This window comes from Sceloporus undulatus, chromosome 9 (assembly GCF_019175285.1).
Source record: "Sceloporus undulatus isolate JIND9_A2432 ecotype Alabama chromosome 9, SceUnd_v1.1, whole genome shotgun sequence".
Taxonomy (NCBI): domain Eukaryota; kingdom Metazoa; phylum Chordata; class Lepidosauria; order Squamata; family Phrynosomatidae; genus Sceloporus; species Sceloporus undulatus.
This window is the reverse complement of record NC_056530.1, coordinates 23993640-24010953: the sequence shown is the minus strand read 5'-3', so window position 1 is coordinate 24010953 and position 17314 is coordinate 23993640. Positions and strand designations below refer to the sequence as shown.

The window sequence follows — 17314 nt, the reverse complement described above, 5'->3', positions numbered from 1 at the left end:
GGCTTTGCCTCTTTTCCCTTCTCTGGGGAATGCAGGGTTAAGACTTTCCCTTGCCCTTGCAATGCTGGACATTAAACTTTGTCCTCAGGGCCACCTCTGCAAATCTTGTAGCTCCTCCAGCTGCTGCTGCTGACTCTGCCAGTCCCGCCCCACTCTTTTCTTCTTCCATCCTTCCTTCCTTCCTTCCATCCCTCCATCCATCCCTCTGCCTGCCTTCCCCACCAGCTGGGCTGGTATTTAAATCTGGGCAGAGCTGGGCTGGCAGAAGACACTTTCCTGGGACTCCAGCAGCAAGAGACAGGTAAAGCAAAGGGGGGCTGGCAGGCAGCAACCTGTTCAGAGAAGCCTGTCTGGTTCCCTTTGAATGAACTGGCAGCGCAGACTATTAATCTGGGTGTTAAATTCTGGGAAGATGAAAACAAAGAGGAGAAGGGTTTGTTTTTCTTTCTGGATTAGGAAAGTTGGGATAAACATAAAAAGGTTTGATGCACATTTTATTCAACAGGGGTGTTTAATGGAAAGCTTTCTGGAATAGGGGAACTGTAGACTGCGATTGATTCTTTGCATGTCTCTAGCATTAAGGATGGGTAAGATTCCTGCTTGTTGTTGTTGTTGTGCACCTACAAGTCCTTTGCAATTTATGGTGATCCTAAGGCGAACCTATCATGGGCTTTTCTTGGCAAGATTTGTTCACAGGAGGCTTGGCTTTGCCTTCCTCGGAGGTTGAGAGAGTGGGAGTCCATATAGGAAACCCACTGGGTGGATTCGAACCCTGGTCTCCAGAGCCATAGTCCAATGCTCAGACCACTACACCACGCTGCCTCTCAAGATTCCTGCTAGCAGAAAGCAATCCAAATCCTGGAAACTTTTACCTTTTTTAACAACATTTCTTAGGATTGCACAAACTATCTTTGCTTTGGGAAACCTATTCCCTCTTATTCAGGGTCTGATGGTTTTATACAGTGGGCCTTTGGTATCCGCTGGGGTTTGGTTCCAGGACCCTTCCCCTGGATACCAAAATCGGTGGATGCTCAGCTCCCATTACATACAGTGGGATAGTAAAATGGTATAATTTGTGGCAAAGTCAAGTACTTTGCTTTCTGGGATTTTTGCATGTGAATATTTTTGAACCATGGTTGGTTGAATCTGCAGATGCAAAGTCTATGGATGTACGGAGGGCTGGCTGCACACTTGTAACTGATCATGTTTACATAGGTTTCAATGTTTTAAATGTTGTCTTAACTTGTAAATGTACTTAGCGTCTCTAGCCTAGTTTTGGGGGGCTTGATCCCCTCCGTTACCCCTCTCTTCCAGCATCTATGCTCACTCCTCTTCCCTATTCTTTTGTCTCTCTCGTTTCCAAAAACAGCTGAAGAGCAGCCATGAAGTCCCTTGCCCTTCTTTTCACGGTGGTCCTCTTGAGCGGTGAGTATCTTCTCGACTCAAAGTCAGTGACATCTGAAAAAGCAAAAAGACCCCAAACCAGCCACAGTGCCTCCAGATACCTCCCTCCCGATGCTCCGTAAAGATTAGTGTATCATTAATATTTGCAGATAAGGATATATCTACTCTAATCGGTTAGACGTTGGTGGAGTGGCAAAATCTGGGGGGAGAGTGGAAATTTGCCACATCTTCATGTCCTGTTTGTGCTGAACTCAGCGATCCTTTGCCCTGACTATTACTATGAAAAGTACTAGCTGTTTCGTCGCATGTGAGGCAAGCGCTAATGTCATTGGAAAGAAGGAGAGATATAGATAGAGAGCCCTGAGCTTAAGAAACGTTTAGCTGGAATGGATTGAAATCTCATCCGTTCTTACAACACCCAAAATCCACAAAACAGTCATACTTTTGTTGGGCCAATACTGTTTTGTGGATTTGGGATGTTATTGTACTTTGCTATATGGCCAACATGGCTACCCCTGGATAAGATCTCACCTGACTTTCCATGCAAGGACTGACCAGCCCCAATCTTCTTAGTAGACACAACTGGGAATATTCAGGGTGGTCGGTGGTCATACAACTACCTTTTCCATTGGTTACTTATGTCCTGTTCCCCCATTGCCTCTAGAAAATATCATTCTGGATGCAATTTGTAACCTTGTTGTTGTTGCCATCCAGTTGGCTCTGACTTATGGTGACCCTATGCATGAGAGACCTCCAAGTCATCCTTTGTGGTTTCGTCGGGGGAGTCTTTCCACCTGCAATGAGATCTTACTCTTTCCCTACTACTTGTTACACTGTTGTTGTGTGCATTCAAGTAGTTTCTGATTTATATGCCAACTCTAAGGTGAACTTATCATGGGGCATTCTGGGGCTGAGAGTGTGCAAGTGGGCCTGCAGGGATTCGAACCCTGGTCTCCAGGGTCATAGTCCAAGGGTCATTACATGCGCACCAATAGTTTGCTACTTTCACCAAGAATTCACTTACTTGTCATCCACCTGTGTTTTGCTGTATATTACAAAGTACAACAGTCTCAGTTTAGTCTTCTTAGCTTCTATGGAAAACCTAGGCTTGTGAAGTCGAAGGCTTTCATGGCCGGCACCACAGTTTTCTGTGGGTTTTTCAGACTCTGTGGCCATGTTCTAGAAGAGTTTGTTTCTGACATTTCGCCAGCATCTGTGGCTGGCCTCTTCAGAGAAATGGGACGATGCCAACGACAGATGCCTGCCTTCTAGAACATGGTCACAGAGCTTTCACAATCACACGTGGAAATACAATGGCCTTTAGTATTCAATGATGTCTTGAATTATGGCAGAGATGTAGAAGATCTTTTATTAGATTCCTGAGTTTCCCTCGTTTCTCTTCCCATCCAGGCTCCTTGGCCAACCCAGTCTTCCAAGATGAACCCAAATCCAAATGGGAAGAGACTGTGGAAGTCTTCTGGGACTATGTGACCCGAGTTGGGAATGCAGCCGATGATGTGACTGCTCAGATCAAGAGTTCCCAGCTCAGCAAGGAACTGGAGTGAGTCACTTCACTTCTCTTTTCCAAGCAGGTGCTGCAGAGGTTGGATCCAGGTTTTAACTCTCAGCTCCAAAGTCTGGTGCATTTAACCCACAAACACATGTTCCAAAGACCTCAGTTCACAATGCTATGAAATCTTGTCTGTTTCCAAGACCAGATTAAATCAACTTTATTAGATTACCTTGCTGTACAGTATTTATCCTGAGATACCTTGGTTCCTCTTTGCCTCCTAGCATTAGAAACACCACTCTATTAATTATTTGGTTGGCCTTTGATGCTGTTTGTAACCTCATTGTTGTTGCCATCAAGTTGACTCTGACTTATGGCGACCCTATGAATGAGAGATCTCCAAGTCATTATGTGGAGATGGCAAAAGGAAGACGAAACTGAAGCTTAGGTTATTTTATGGGATTATGGCAACTCATTCTTTCATGGCTCAAGAATGTCCCATTGTGACCATAATGGCTCAAGATGGCCATTATCCTCATTTACCACACATGTAATTAACTTAAGGTTTTTCTTTATCCCTGCCAACTTTACCTGTGACTACTACAAGGTGAAGGATCTGATGTTTGTTAGACTTGCTGGTTTCTATTTAGATATTATAAAATGGGCCCTTGGTATCTGCTGAGGGTTGGTTCCAGGATCCTCCATGGATACCAAAACCCATGGATGCTCACGTCCCATATATGTGTGTGTATATATATATATAAAAAATTTTAAAGCCATGGATGGTTTAATCTATAGATGCATAATCTATGGATTAAGAAGGCCGACTGTACTTTGTGCAGTTGTCGTTGATGCTCAGTTTATCGTGTGTAATGGCATCACCAGGACCTGCCCCTTGTAGCATCATCCTTGTAACAGCGCCGGGGCCCACTATTTTTGGCATCACAAAGGGTTGGCCCCCAATCTCAGGTTTTGGCCTCGGCACATCATAGTCCTGGCACCTTTACTCTTAAAGAGGCCACTAGATCTTTCAGTTGAACAAGATGACTGTCTCATTGGGAAAATGGCCTCCTGGGCAATACCCTTCTGATCCCAGCTCCTCTACCCTCTTTATCTTCCACAGCGGCCTTATCACGGACACCATGGCGGAGGTGGAGCTCTACACAGAGGACCTGCGTTCCAAGTTTGGCCCCTATGCTCAGGAAGCCCAGCAGCGCCTGACTAGTGAAGTGTCCGCCTTGTCGGGGAAACTGCGCACGGACATGGAAGAGACCAAGACCAAGATTGTCCAGTATACCAATGACGCCCGCGTCATGATCGACCACAACCTGGACATGGTGCGCTCCCAGCTCAGCCTCTTCATGCGCAAGCTGAAGAAGCGCCTCACCAAGGACACCGAGGAGCTGCGACGCAAGATGGCCGCCTACACCGAGGAGGTACGGGCCAGCACTGATGAGAAGGTCGATGCCGTGCGCCAGAGCTTGGAGCCTTACATCTCCAACATCCGGGAGAAGGGGCAACAGCGGCTGCAGGCCCTACAGCAAGCCATGGGAGAGCAAGGGAAGATGGTGCATGAGCAGCTCAGCAGCCGCGCTCAGGACCTCCACAGCCATTTCCAAGAGAAGGCTGAGGAGGTCAAGGGCTCCTTTGACCAGGCCGCCGAGAAAGTGCGCCAGTGGTTCGCCCCGTTCCTGGAAGACGTCTCCTCCCAGTTCCAGTCTCTGGTGGAGAAATTCAAGAGCCTGCAGTCCTAATGGTCTGGCCCGGTCTGCTCTGGTCCCAGCAAAAATAATCCGGGCATCCCTCGGTTGCCTTGGGAATCAAGATGGCCCCCAGACCTGAGACTCCTTGGTTTGAACAGCCATCAGTGCTCCCCGTCATGTACTAACCTCACACTGTCGCCTCTCTCACACATACAAACACACACTGTTGTTGTCCCAGTTCTTCTTGGCCAGAAGTGCAGTGATTAAAATTCTGTGCGTTTTCTTCTGGCCGCCACTTTTTAGGTCCTGCGTTAGTAACTGTGTGAACCCCCGGCCAGAAAAGAAAAACAAAAAGGCCTCCTCCTCCTCCCTTGTTTTAACATCTTAAGCCCGAGATGCTTGTGTGCACATCACTTTTTGTCGTGTTTTCTCGGCTGTAACTTGTCATTTTTCTGTTTTGATCTGTAACAATAAAGTATACTTTGGTTATGATGGCCTCTTGTGTTGGTCATTGCTTCCGGTCTGATGTACCCACTGCATCGAAGAAATAAAATACAATCAGATCCCTGCATTTGCAGCTTTGGCTTTTTGCAGATTTCATTATTCATGGATTTAATTGATATGTTTCCTCTAGGAATCTCTAAGTCCTCCAGTATGACTTTGCTGGAAGCTGTGGTCAATGTCCAGTTGATGTTGACCACAAAGTTGGGCTGGAGGACCTAGAGATTTGTAAAGAGGAGTTCTCTCGGGTAAAACAACAACCCACTTTCATGTGGGTCCTGTGCCCTTAACCCCACTGAATGTGGAGGGCCCACCATAAAACTAGATTTAAAAGAAAACATTACAATGAATGAGTCAGTTTGGTTTTATTTAATGCAGCTAAGATCTTTAGATAGATAGTGGAATGTGGATAGAGACAGCAGAGCAATGGCATTCGTCTTAAAAACAGCATATGACACATCCTGCAGTATTTCACCTCACTCCCCAAACTGCCCTGTTTTTAAGCCTATAGAAGAAAGGAGCATTTGGACCTCAGATCATGTTGCAATTCTCAGGATTCCTCACTATTGGCACAGACTGCTGGGAGTTGCAGTCCAATGATACCTGCAATGATTCCCCTGCTGCCATTGCTGACTTTAACTTTTCTTTAAAATCCAGCTATTCTCTCATCCATGCTATGTTTCTGTTTTCAATACATAAACGTCTGGCACCAACCAGACAAAAGCACTGTCAGACACACTTATTTCAAGTCCATCACTTGCCGCCTTTCCATTGCTGGCTCCTTCACCAGACAGAGAGGTGATCCTTGCTTGTGGGTTTTGTACTTTGTTGTATTTTGACGCATGGCCAACATGAATTGGATGTTCCATGACATCCAATTTAGCCACAACTGGGGAATCCTAAACAAGAAGGAAGCAAAGCGCTGGGACTTAACTCTTTGAGGTTTTGCGCTTTTGTACCTCCAGTAAAGGTAAAACTTTTCATGGACTATCATTTGGCACATTTTACCTATATAGTATAATGCAACAGGACAGAAACTCCTTGAAAAATTCAACCTTTTATGCTTAAGGAAGGAGCAGTTAGCTTTGTACGGGACAAGGACAGCTGGATCTCAAGAGAAGTTACTTTTCTGCTGCTAACGGAACTGAAATGTTATTACCTGGCTTTTAACGCTCTTTGTTTCTAGCCCAAATACTCCGAAGGCAGCAGATCCTGTCTGATCTTGCCAGTGAAGCCCTGGTTAATATTGGGATTGGAGACCAGCAAGGAATCCCAGGCGTGGGAGCAATATTTCAGAGGAAGGAACTGGCAAAACCAACTGTAGAGTGTTTCTTGCCTAAGAAAACCTTCTGAAACTCATGGGGCTGCCATGAGTAAACAGGCAACTTGTATTGCAAACTACAGAAATAGTGCAGCTTGATACCTTTTTATGTGCTGTACGTTCCTGGAATCTGTGGCATCATGCATTTTATGCTTTGGAGTCGCCCCAATAAAGGTATGGATTTTGATCTCACAATCAGGGAGGGATGGCTATTAGGACCATTAGGTTGTTTCTTTGGCCATTCCTTGGGAATTTTCCACACACAGACGCCCCACACACTCTTTCAACAAACACATCATTTGTTTATCCAAAGGCTAATATAGGATACGCTGTTTTTTTCCATATCTGATTATACAAAGGAGTGGTTTCAAAATACCCTTCGCTTGCTCCTTTCCTTCAGTTGGAGGCAAATAGAAGCATTGGGGGGCACTGAAAACCCTCTTTGCAGAGTCTGGGCTGCAGAACCATTGAACCATGGAAGGGACCCCCAAGGGCCATATAATCCAAGCCCCTGCCATGCAAGGATCCACTGCTGAAAGACCTCTCCAAAATGGCCATCTAATCTCTGCCTCCGAAGAAGGAGAGCCCAAGGGAATACATGCCACTGCTGAACAGCTCTTACCTTTGGGAAGGTCCTCCTGATGTTTAGCCAGATCAGCAGCAGCATTATTTGTCATTTGAATCCATTGGTTGGGGTCTGGTCCCGGTTTCGATTATTTTACAGTATGTTGTTTTGCAGGCCCACTGCGGTTTGAATGTTGGGCTGTGACTCTGGAGACCAGGGTTCGATTCAAGGCTCAGCTATGAAATCCATTGGGTGACTTTAGGCAAGTCACACTCTCTCAGCCTCAGGTGAAGGCAATGGCAAACCTCCTTTGGACACATCTTGCTAAGAAAACCCCATGATACCTTTGCCTTAGGGTTGTGACTCGAAGGCATGCAACATCGACAGCTGAAAAGTGGCTTTTTAAGATATATATACAGTATATATATATGAATAAATACATAAATAAATAAATCCTTATCCACAGATTTTTTTGGATTCAAGCATCCATGGCTTGAAAAAATATATATATTTAAAGGATAAATTCCAAATAGCAAACCTTTGGAAAGATGCTCCGTCCTCTTAATTTCGTATCCAGAGACAGAGAATGGAATCTCTTTCTGTTTATTTTCCTTTTGAATCTAGGCGTATCATCTGAGGTTTTATCTGTTTTTATGCATGCTTTGCATGACTATATTATCTATATGAAAACATTTACTAGTTAAACATTTATTAATTCAAAGAAAGAAAGATAGATTGCTCCTATGTGTCTCAAACAGAGACTTTCCTTTGGGAAAGCGTTGCTGCAAGAGCTGGGCCAGCGTCCAGGGCATTTGGAAAGTGCCTCTGCTTTCTGTTTTCGTCCCTTTCTTCTAAATACAAATTACTTCTTTGTGGGCAGCAGGACTGAAAAACAAGTCCATTGGAGCCAGTCCTCTGCTTGTCCCAATGGAGAGAAACACACAACCGAGTCTTTTCGCACAGATGGATGGGCACCATTGGTGAAATAATGTAACACTGTTGTTGCTGTTACATTTGCCATTGAGTTGGCTTTGATTTATGGTGACCCCTCTGAATGAGAGACCCCCAAGTGATCCCTGCTATAAAAATCCCTTCTCAGGTCTTGCAAAGTCAGTCCTGGCTTCCTTCATGGAGTCCTTGGCTATTGCCATTTTGGAGATACTATCGCTTTTTCCTATGAGCAGGTGACAGATCACAATCTGGCATGTCCAAAGTACAACAGCCTTAGTTTTAACCTTTCTTGCTCCTCTTGGGAGCTCAGGCCTGGTTTGGTGTCAGACCCATTCATTCATGTCAAATTTAAATTGCAAGATTATAAGAAAAGAGTAAGAACCTTAGGAAGAACTTCTCGCTTGTAAGAATAAAGGAAAGGCATTATGAAGAAGGGGAAGGAAAGAAGGAAGGAAGGATTCTCAGCCACTCTCATTATTGGAGAAGGTGGGATGGAAATTGATAAAGAAAATAAAAAAAAAGAAACAGAAAGAAAGAAAGAAAGAGAGAGAGAGAGAGAGAGGAGTTTCTCTCTTGCTTGGGAAGGCCGTGGGGGAAGTTGAGTTTCTCAGTGAAAACCAAGGCTTTCTGAGCTGAGTCTGTTTCTTGTCTTTTGCAAGAAATGTGGAGCTGGAGATAAAAGAAATCCTCCAAATAGGATTCCAGTTGGAGGTTACTGGAGTTCAGCCTCTTCTGTGTCTCTGGAGGAAGAAGGAGGAGAGGGAAGTGAAAGGAGGCCAGCAGCTCTTGGGACAAACATTGTGCCATGAACGCAAATAACCCCGTCCGGAGTGGGATGCATGCGTGGGGCTTTGGTCCTTTCCCATCGGTCCGGATGCATGGTGGGGCTGGTGCCAGTTCAAGATGGGGGCCAAGGGAGGTTGAGAAAGAGAACACTGTGGAGCTGGACTGTTTGTTCCATGGAGCAGCATTAGGCCATTTGCATCATAGGATGACCGACTTCCCTCTTTCAATTTGATTTGAGCAATTCGGTCTGGGCTAAAATGGAAACATGAAGGCAAGCTTGCATGAAAAGGGAATAAGAAAACAAAGATGGAAAGAGCAACAGCTGATTTTGGAAGGTTCCCAGCCTTGGTTGCATGTTTAAAACCCACAAACGGAAACAAGTACGGACATGAAACACGGCGGAGGGGATGTGCAACTTGTACAACTTGTCCTGTTGCTAAATACATACAAGCTAATTTCCCCTGTTTGTTTGTTTTTTAATGTCTTTATTTATTGGGGGGGAAATGTTTTGTATTGCATCTCCTTCAAAAAGCATCTCGGTAACTATTGCAATAAAAATAGATCGGTACAATAAAACGGATGCCTTATCCTCAGAGGTTTTGCAAAGAGGGCTCACACCCTAAAAAAGAACCAAATGCAGCAGAGGTTTGGTTTATATTTATATTTTGTAGCTGTGTTTGTAGAATTATGTTTTAGGCTTTTTAACTGTCTAAAATGGTGTCAAACTGCATTATTCCTGCAGTGTAGATGTGGCTTGCCCAAAGCCAACAAGTGGGTTTCTATGCAGAGCGGGGGTTTGAATCCTGGTTTATTTCTGGAGTGCGGACGCAGTTGTAATGATAGTTTGAAGCCCAATGCTTTAAGCATCGACCCCAGTTGCAGAGAATCAGCTGCTAAAATTGAATGAATCGAATCTTCTATCAATTTAATTTGTAAAAGAAATGATCATGCGCTTGTAGGTCACACCGGAAGCACAAAGGCAGCGAAAGCGCATAGGGGAAGGATGGTAAACCATTAGTCCCTCTCCTCCAGAACGATCCGTTGTTCACACTTGTTGAACACACTTCGGAATCGATTCTTGTCAAAAGAACTGCTAGGAAAGTCGCACCTGGAAAAACTGGGTTTTCTGCATGTGCCTCGTTTCATTGCAATTGCAATTCAAATAGGAACGATGGTCATATAAACCGATCAGTGATTTGCTTTAAATAGTAGGAATGCACCCTTGGAATGCTCTTTGTTTCTCTAAATCCTTTGGATGGTCAGCAGGGGTCACTCACATCTTCTTCCTGGTCAAATTACCCATGATGCACCTCTCCCCCAAGACCCCCTCCCCAAATTCAAAGGGTTTAACCTTCATGTCTTTTGGAGCATTGCAACACTCAGCAGCAAAATTCAGCCAGCTTCCAACTCCATCTGGAAGTTTGTTTGTTTGTGGTTTACGCAGAACAATAAGATGCATTCCCAGAAACCGAACGAACGGCACATTTTTATGGATTGGTTGCTTTTAATTTACTTTTCTATTTTCCATGACTCCTTCTATTTCTGTTACTGCGGCAGTAAAATGCATACCCCAAAGTACTATAACCGTTTGCAATGACTCAGAGAATTTATTTTCCTTGTTTTCTTTCCTGTTCCAACAAACTATTTCCTACTTAGGACAACCCTAAGGCAAACCTGTCTTCTTGGCAAGATTCATGCAGAGAAGGTTTTCCTTTGCCTTCCTCTGAGGCTGAGAGAGTGTGACTTGGCCAAGGTTTCCTTGGAGGTTTCCACAGTCAAGGAGAAATTCGAACCCTGGCCTCCAGAGTCATGGCCTAATGCTCAAACCATGACACCAACAATACTGCAATTAGGTAGTTGCAAAACCAGTGAATCAAATCTTCTGTCAATTTCATTTTTACAAAAACTGATAGATCAGATTCATTGGTTTTTGCAACCGCTGGCCTCAACGGATTGCAAGTAGTTGCAAAATCAATCAATCAAATCTTCTATTGATCTTCTATCGAAGTCACTCCCACTTGTTGAACACACTCCGGAAACAATTCATTTCAAAAGAACCGCTAGGAAACTAGTGTCTGGAAAAAACAGGTTCGTGATTGAAACCGATCAAACAAAACCAGTTTCAAATGGGAACGATGGCCCTATTAAACCGATCAGCGATTCGCTTTAAATCGTAGTGGGAGCGATCCCTGGGGAACGCTTTAGCCTTGGGTTCCAACATGGTGCAAGGTTGGAGTAGATGATTCCTTGGGGGTCTATAATTCTGGGTTTCTCCGCATCCTTTACCGCAATCTCACCCTTTATTTTTGCAAACTTGTTTTGAAGCAGCACTCAGCGCATGAAGAAACACATCTTCCCTTCCTTCTGTTTTTGAAGCAGTGGGTTCAAGTGTGAAGAAACTAGATTGCACACAACAACAACAACAAAGGCACTCTTTTGTTTTCTTCCAGCATCTCAGACTGGTTGGAAAAGTTGAGTTTCCAAGAAGGGATGGATCAACTCTATTATGGAGGGAGGAGACGGAGGAGGAGACAGGGCACCAGGATTCAAGTTGCAAACCCTCGGAGGAAGGAGAACAAGCTTATAGGGAACAGCAGCTGAGTGAGGCTTTTGTGGTGGATGATAGGCCCTCCACTCCCTGATACAAGTAAGTGGAGGGAAAAGGTGGGTCATGATGGAGGAAGTGATATTGCCATGATGGTTGTTGCATTTGGAGCAAATAAGTGTATTTTGGAAATATTTCAATAGTCAAGAAAGTGGTTTTGAGAATTGCAAGGAAGGAGTGTGAAGGTTGGTTTTTAGAATATAGATCAATAGTAGCTTTGTTTCGGTGACAGTCGTTTGCTCAGAGTCTGGAAAAGTCCTTTTGGGGACTAACGCTCCCAGAATCCCCCGCCAGTTTAGCAGGTTGAATGAAGCAGGAGAGAATGAAGCATTTGTAAAAGGAGGTTTTTAATCTCCGTTCCACCAGACAATAGGTTTATTTTTCATCATCTTCAGTTTTAGCGTGTTTTGCCCCAGAAGGGATGCAAACTACTATTGCTTTCAAAGGCTCCATGCAAGAAATATTCAACAGGTCAAGCTTTGATATCTCACTGGCCCCAATTGATATTAAAAATGCAAGGATATTCAAGGATCAAGAGTTTGGAAATCCCAGTTGCTCAGTTCTATTGTAGGCAAAACCGCACAGATCCATCGTCGAAACACTCATTTGTGTCTTCTGTATAATATTCATCGAACCATTTTGTGGGTCATCACAATTTCTTTAAAGTCTTCTATGGGGTTTTGGGGGTCAATAAGAGATCCACTCCAGGCAAAGATGAAATGTTCCATTGTTCGACTGTGTTCCTGAGATAAAGCTTTGTCTTTTGGGAGGCAGCCAGTGAGATGATGTGGGAGGCAGTGTAAGAGTCAGCTACATATGATGAACCCAATGAATGGTTACACCATTTGCAGGGAAGGTTGCCAACTTTTTAAATGCACTCTGCTCCTTTGCCTTAATCAGCAGCTTGGCCTGCTGCCATTTCCAGCTACTAATGCATTTCTCCATGCCTCCAAAAACCTTCATGTACCTTCATGTACTCTCCTCTTCTAATCAAGCTGCTGCTAGAGGCAGAAGAGCAGAACGAATCTGATCAGTTGGCAACCTACTTTAATGTTAGTGTTTGGAGAGGTGATGGGGTATGTGCATTATTTATAGCAATGGTGTGGGGCAACATGGCACCCTCTTGCTTTAAGTTAAAAGTGGGAATATCGCATCCCTCTTGGTTGTCGTTGGACTCCAACTCCCATCAGAAGACCTCAAACATAGTCAAGGGTGAGGAGTGCTGGGACTTTCACTCTAAGTACATCTGGGGAGTTGTTCTGGAAGCTGCCTGCTTTAAGGTTAAACTGAACCAGAGTGGTGCATTCTGACAAATTGCTGTCATTGCCTTTATGGTTCAGGTGCCTTCATGACTCCAACTTATGGTGACACTCTGGGTGCAACTATATGAATAATGCAGTTTGATACCACTTTAACTTCCATGGCTCTATCCTATGGCACTGTGGGACTTGTACTTTAGCAAGGCACCAGTATCCCAGGGATCCCAGGGATGCTACAGCATTTAAAGTGGGGTGTCAAACTGCATTATTTATACAGTGCAGGTGCACCCGCCGCAAAGGTTATCTTGGCAAGCCTTACTCAGAAGAGGTTTGCCATCATTGTCCTCCTCTGAGGCTGAGAGAGTGGGACTTGTCTGAGGTCACCTAGCGGGCTTCCATGACTCGAAGGGATTTGAACCTTGGTCCAACATTCAAAGTATTACACCATGATGGCTGTCATTGTTATTGCTCCCTTACATGCTCCTGTCTTTCATTTTCTTCTCCAGGACTCCAAGACCTCTGAAGATCATGCAGATCGTAGTCTCTGTGGCAGTGGTCCTTGCGGCTCTGACTGTTGTGGCAGGTTGGACAAAGAGCATGATTGCTTTGACTATGCTATTCTATTCTGTTCTTCTGACTATATTATATTATATTATTATATCATATTATATTATGCACCATCAGTGCGGATGTCTCACAGCAGAAGAGTGGCACAGATTTTCCCCATCCACCCCATTTCCAGTGCATCCAGATATGTTAAACTCCAGCTCCCATAATCCCACCGTCAGATACGGGATTATGGGAGTTGTAGTTCAAAGCTAGGAGGAAGGATCATTAGCAATCTAAAGACACACAGATGGCACAATATTCCTTGCAGAAGCCAACAAAGACCTGGAGCAATCGCTGAAGGAGGTCAGGGAGGAAAATGCCAAGGTTGGATCAATGCTGAATATTAAAAGGACAAAAACAAAACCAATGCTCATGGAAGATCTAATACAAGAATTTCCCCCAGACAATGAGTAAATTGAAATAGTCAAAAGATTTCTCAAACCTTGGCTTAAATATGGATCAGAATGAAGACTGCGGTCAAGAAATCAGAAGAAGACTATGAATGGGGAGGGCAGCCGTGAAAGGACCAGAAAAGATCCTAAAGGGCAAAGATATACATCTGAGCACTAAAGTTAGATCCGTCCAAGCCGTTGTATTCCCCGTCTCCAAGTACGGACGTGAGAGCTGGACATTAAAAAAGGCAAATAAAAGGAAAAGAAACTCATTGGAGATGTGGTCTTGGAGGAGAGTGCTGAGGATACTGCATCAAACTGCATTATTTTTGCAGTGCAGATTAAACTGTAGCCAACATGGCCATTGCAATGCAACCCACAACATAAACTTTTGCAGCCTCCAATGATTCTCACCACCACTGTCTTTCTCTCCTCCTCCTCTTCCTCCTCCTTGATTTGCAAAGGTATTTTTTTTCAGCTCATCTATCCAGGACCTCTAAGCCAAGATGTCCCTGCTGTTAAACCCCACAAGAGAAACTTTTCCAGACCCCAATGAACCTCATTCTCACCCTTCTCCTCCTTGCTTTGCAAAGTTACTCTCTCATCCCAAAGGCCCAGAATCCTCTCGCCAAAACACTCCTGCGGTGTTGCAATCCCCGAAAGCAACTTTTCCAAATTCCGCAACGAAGCGCTGTCACCTCTTTTTCTCAAACTTGTGCAGTTTTGCAATGGCTCCTTGTCGCATCAATGTGCCACCACACCTTCCTGGTCTTTCTCGTTTCCCCCCAGCGCATACACACCCAGTTCCCAGCAGCCCTTCCCAGTTTGGCATGTCCATGCGTATCTGGTCTGGACCATCCCAGCTGCTGAGGAGGGCAAACACCTGCGTTTTTGTCTGAAAACGCCAACATTTTCCCAGGGAACAGCCGCTTGGTTATCTCTAGCAGGCCAAAAAGTTTTGCAATGTAAGAGCACTCTGGAGGCTTGTGATATGTGTTTTCAGAGGAACCCCTATTTATTTATGTGATGAATAAATACACTTAGAGGGTGGGCATAAAATTACGTTCCATGAAGAAGAGATGGTTACAATCTCAGTTTGGATAGGAACCGTTCGACATGTTGAACCATTTCTCCAAAATTAGGTGCAGCGCCTTGGATAGCTCTTCCAAAGTCTGGCCTGAAACACAGAGCAGCCATGGAAGCCACTGGCTTGAAATCCCAGTTATTTACCCATTAATGTCCAGACTAAGTGTATCAAATGCATGTACTGTACTTTGCTTTGTGAAACAGCTCCCCAACATACACACAAACACAGTCTTAAGTGTAGCAAAGGATCTCGCCGGTTTTCATGCATCAGTAAAAGCTCCCCTCCCAGACATGGTGGAAAGAGGACACCGTACCTGCTTTTCTGAAGGTTTCCATCTCTTGGGATGATCCCAAGTTTTATATATGTATGTATGTATGTATGTTGATGTTTCTTTGCTGTCTCCCAGATTCTGAGGTCCAGACCGTGACGGAGCCCACTCTGTCTCAGAAGTTCGAGAGATTCCAGCATGACGTTCAGACCTTTGTGGACCGCTTCGGAGAGAAGACCAAGGCCGCTTTCCAAGGCCTCCACCAGAGCGAAATAAGCAACAAAACCAGGTGAATAGTGAACTGATTTCTTGCAGATCTGCCTCCAGATTCTTTTTTTAAAGACTGGAAATCCCAGAAGAGCGTATAGTGTAGGGGTGGGGACACCGGTTTAGTTTGCAGGCAAGCAGCCCTATGGGTCTACATTCCTTGAAGGCACCAGATCCCTTCTGATCTTGGAATCTAAGCAGGGTCAGCACTGGTTAGTACTTGGATGGGGGTCTGCCAAGGAATACCAGGTGCTGTGGGTTATATTTTCGAGGAAGGAATTAGCAAAACCACCTCTGAGGATTCCTTGCCTAAGAAAGCCCTATGAAATTCATGGGGGCACCATAAATTGACTTGAAAGCATAGACAGACACAGCCCTGTAGGCAGCTTTCTGCAGAGTCTAGTCCAGTGATTCCCAAACTTTGGTCCTCTGGGTATTTTGGACTACAGTTCCCAGAAGCCCCAGGCAGCTTGCCTAAGTGTCAGACATTCTGGGAACTGAAGTCCAAAACATCTGGAGAACCAACATTTGGAAACTGGTGCAAGTCTTGTCCAATGTTGGCCAAATCCAGATTGCATTCAAGGGAAAAGGTTTCAGTTTCTGATGCAACCACCAGGTGGCGCTACAGACTAGGACAGAATGCATTGAGTCAGAAACAAAGAAGTCTCCACTTCCCAAAATGTCTGTTACAGAAGGTCATAGTGCGTATGTGTACATGTGCCTTCAATTTGCCTGCCAACTTATGGTGACCTCCTGAATTCCCTAGGGTTTTCTTAGGCAGAGGTGTTTTTGTCAGTTCCTTCCTCCAAAATATAGCTTACAGCACCTGGGATTTGTTGGTGGTCTCCCCTCCAAGTACTAACCAGGGCCAACCCTACTTAGCTTCCAGGGTCTGGTGCCTTTTACAGTATTTACACCCTATGAACACTCATGGCGACTTGTCCCCATGCAAGGGATTGTGGGAACAGATTTCCCTGGGATCGTGGGGTGGAAATAAAAGCAAGCAAGAAATTAATAACTGCAACAACACACTGCAGACCCCAGGATTCCACAGACAGTTAGAGCCGAATCATAGAGCTATAATTGTGTAGTGTAGGTGTGGTGTAATGGTCTGAGCATTGGACTAGGACACTAGGAAGCCAGGGTTTGAACCCAGGCTCGGCCACAGAACTCTGCTGGGAGACCTTGGGCAAGTCACACTCTCTCAGCCTCAGAGGATGGCAATGGTAAATCCACTCTGAAGACCCTATGATAGGTTTGCCTTAAGGTCTCCATAAGTTGGAAACAACTTGAAGCCACACAATGAGATTGCGGTTGGCGACCGATTGGCGAACTCTCCTTCAGAGGTTCTCCAGAAGCCCTCTTGATAGTCAGTAGTAAAAAGGAAGCTTTGGAGGGCTCCATTTTGTCCACCCTCCATGCTCCCCGAACGATTTGGGAGGAAGCCTAGGAGGAACAAGGGATAGTGGTTAGAGTCCTTTGAGAGAATGGGGTGACTTTGGTCAAATCCTCTCATTGCTGTCTTGCCATTAACAGGAGCTGGTTCTCTGAGACCTTCCAGAAGCTGAAGGAAAAATTCAGGACTCCGTTCTCCAGAGAGGAACCCAACTGAGTCCCATCCATCCGTGGAGAGAATGGCTGGAGACACGCTCACTAGTCCCCATTCCTTGCATTCACTGCTGGCTGGAAGGAGGGTCTTTATGCGACCCCCAAGTAGCCACTGGAGAAACGTCTGACTCTCCGTCTATCACTTCCTTTCGTAGCCTTTTTTCACATTTTCCTTCCTCTCCATTTTTTATTTGCCAATGTATTCAGCACAAATAAAGAGGAAATGCCTTCCTGGTGAAACAAAATCTTATTCTTGTGATTTATTTCCTTCTCACCTGATCCAACCCAGTTCCTCTGAGAGGAGGGACAACAACACCCATAATCCCCCAGACAGCCTGACTGATGGAACCAAAGCAAAGGAAGCCATAGTCCTACTACATGGTCAGGCCTCATCTGAGGTCCTGGGTTCAGTTCTGGTCCCCTCATTTTAAGAAGGAGAGGTGGAGAAGTGGTGGGGTCTCCTTCTCTGGACATCTTC

At 44.9% G+C, this 17314-nt stretch overlaps 2 protein-coding genes across 4 annotated transcripts in view; both read left to right on the top strand.

Annotated features, from left to right (window-relative positions):
- Positions 1 to 5106, top strand: part of APOE (apolipoprotein E) — a 21922-nt gene extending 16816 nt beyond the window's left edge. The window contains exons 1-4 of one of the 2 annotated variants that reach the window (XM_042440323.1): positions 157 to 301; positions 1370 to 1425; positions 2815 to 2965; positions 4038 to 5106. In XM_042440323.1, the coding sequence (XP_042296257.1) occupies positions 1383 to 1425; positions 2815 to 2965; positions 4038 to 4668 (825 nt within the window). In that variant the 5' untranslated portion in view covers positions 157 to 301; positions 1370 to 1382 and the 3' untranslated portion in view covers positions 4669 to 5106. Of the gene's footprint in view, positions 1 to 156; positions 302 to 1369; positions 1426 to 2814; positions 2966 to 4037 lie in introns of those variants that run through there. The other variant, XM_042440324.1, reaches the window with a different exon arrangement.
- A 6127-nt stretch (positions 5107 to 11233) lies between these two features.
- On the top strand, positions 11234 to 17081 carry APOC1 (apolipoprotein C1). Of its 2 annotated transcripts, none has more exons than XM_042440630.1 (4): positions 11234 to 11388; positions 13112 to 13188; positions 15100 to 15250; positions 16765 to 17081. In XM_042440630.1, exons 2-4 carry the CDS (start codon positions 13134 to 13136, stop codon positions 16838 to 16840), a joined length of 282 nt encoding a protein of 93 aa, XP_042296564.1. In that variant the 5' UTR covers positions 11234 to 11388; positions 13112 to 13133; the 3' UTR covers positions 16841 to 17081. The 2 variants fall into 2 exon arrangements, with proteins under 2 accessions (XP_042296564.1, XP_042296565.1); XM_042440631.1 differs by having other exon boundaries at positions 11308 to 11405.
- The last annotated feature ends 233 nt before the right edge of the window (positions 17082 to 17314 follow it).

Excerpts from the sequence above, each read along its gene's own strand:
- APOC1 (XM_042440630.1), top strand. The coding sequence starts at position 13,134 with ATGCAGATCGTAGTCTCTGTGGCAGTGGTCCTTGCGGCTCTGACTGTT. Across the intron at positions 13,189-15,099 it reads GGCTCTGACTGTTGTGGCAG|ATTCTGAGGTCCAGACCGTG; the intron begins GTTGGACAAAGA and ends GCTGTCTCCCAG. Across the intron at positions 15,251-16,764 it reads GAAATAAGCAACAAAACCAG|GAGCTGGTTCTCTGAGACCT; the intron begins GTGAATAGTGAA and ends TGCCATTAACAG.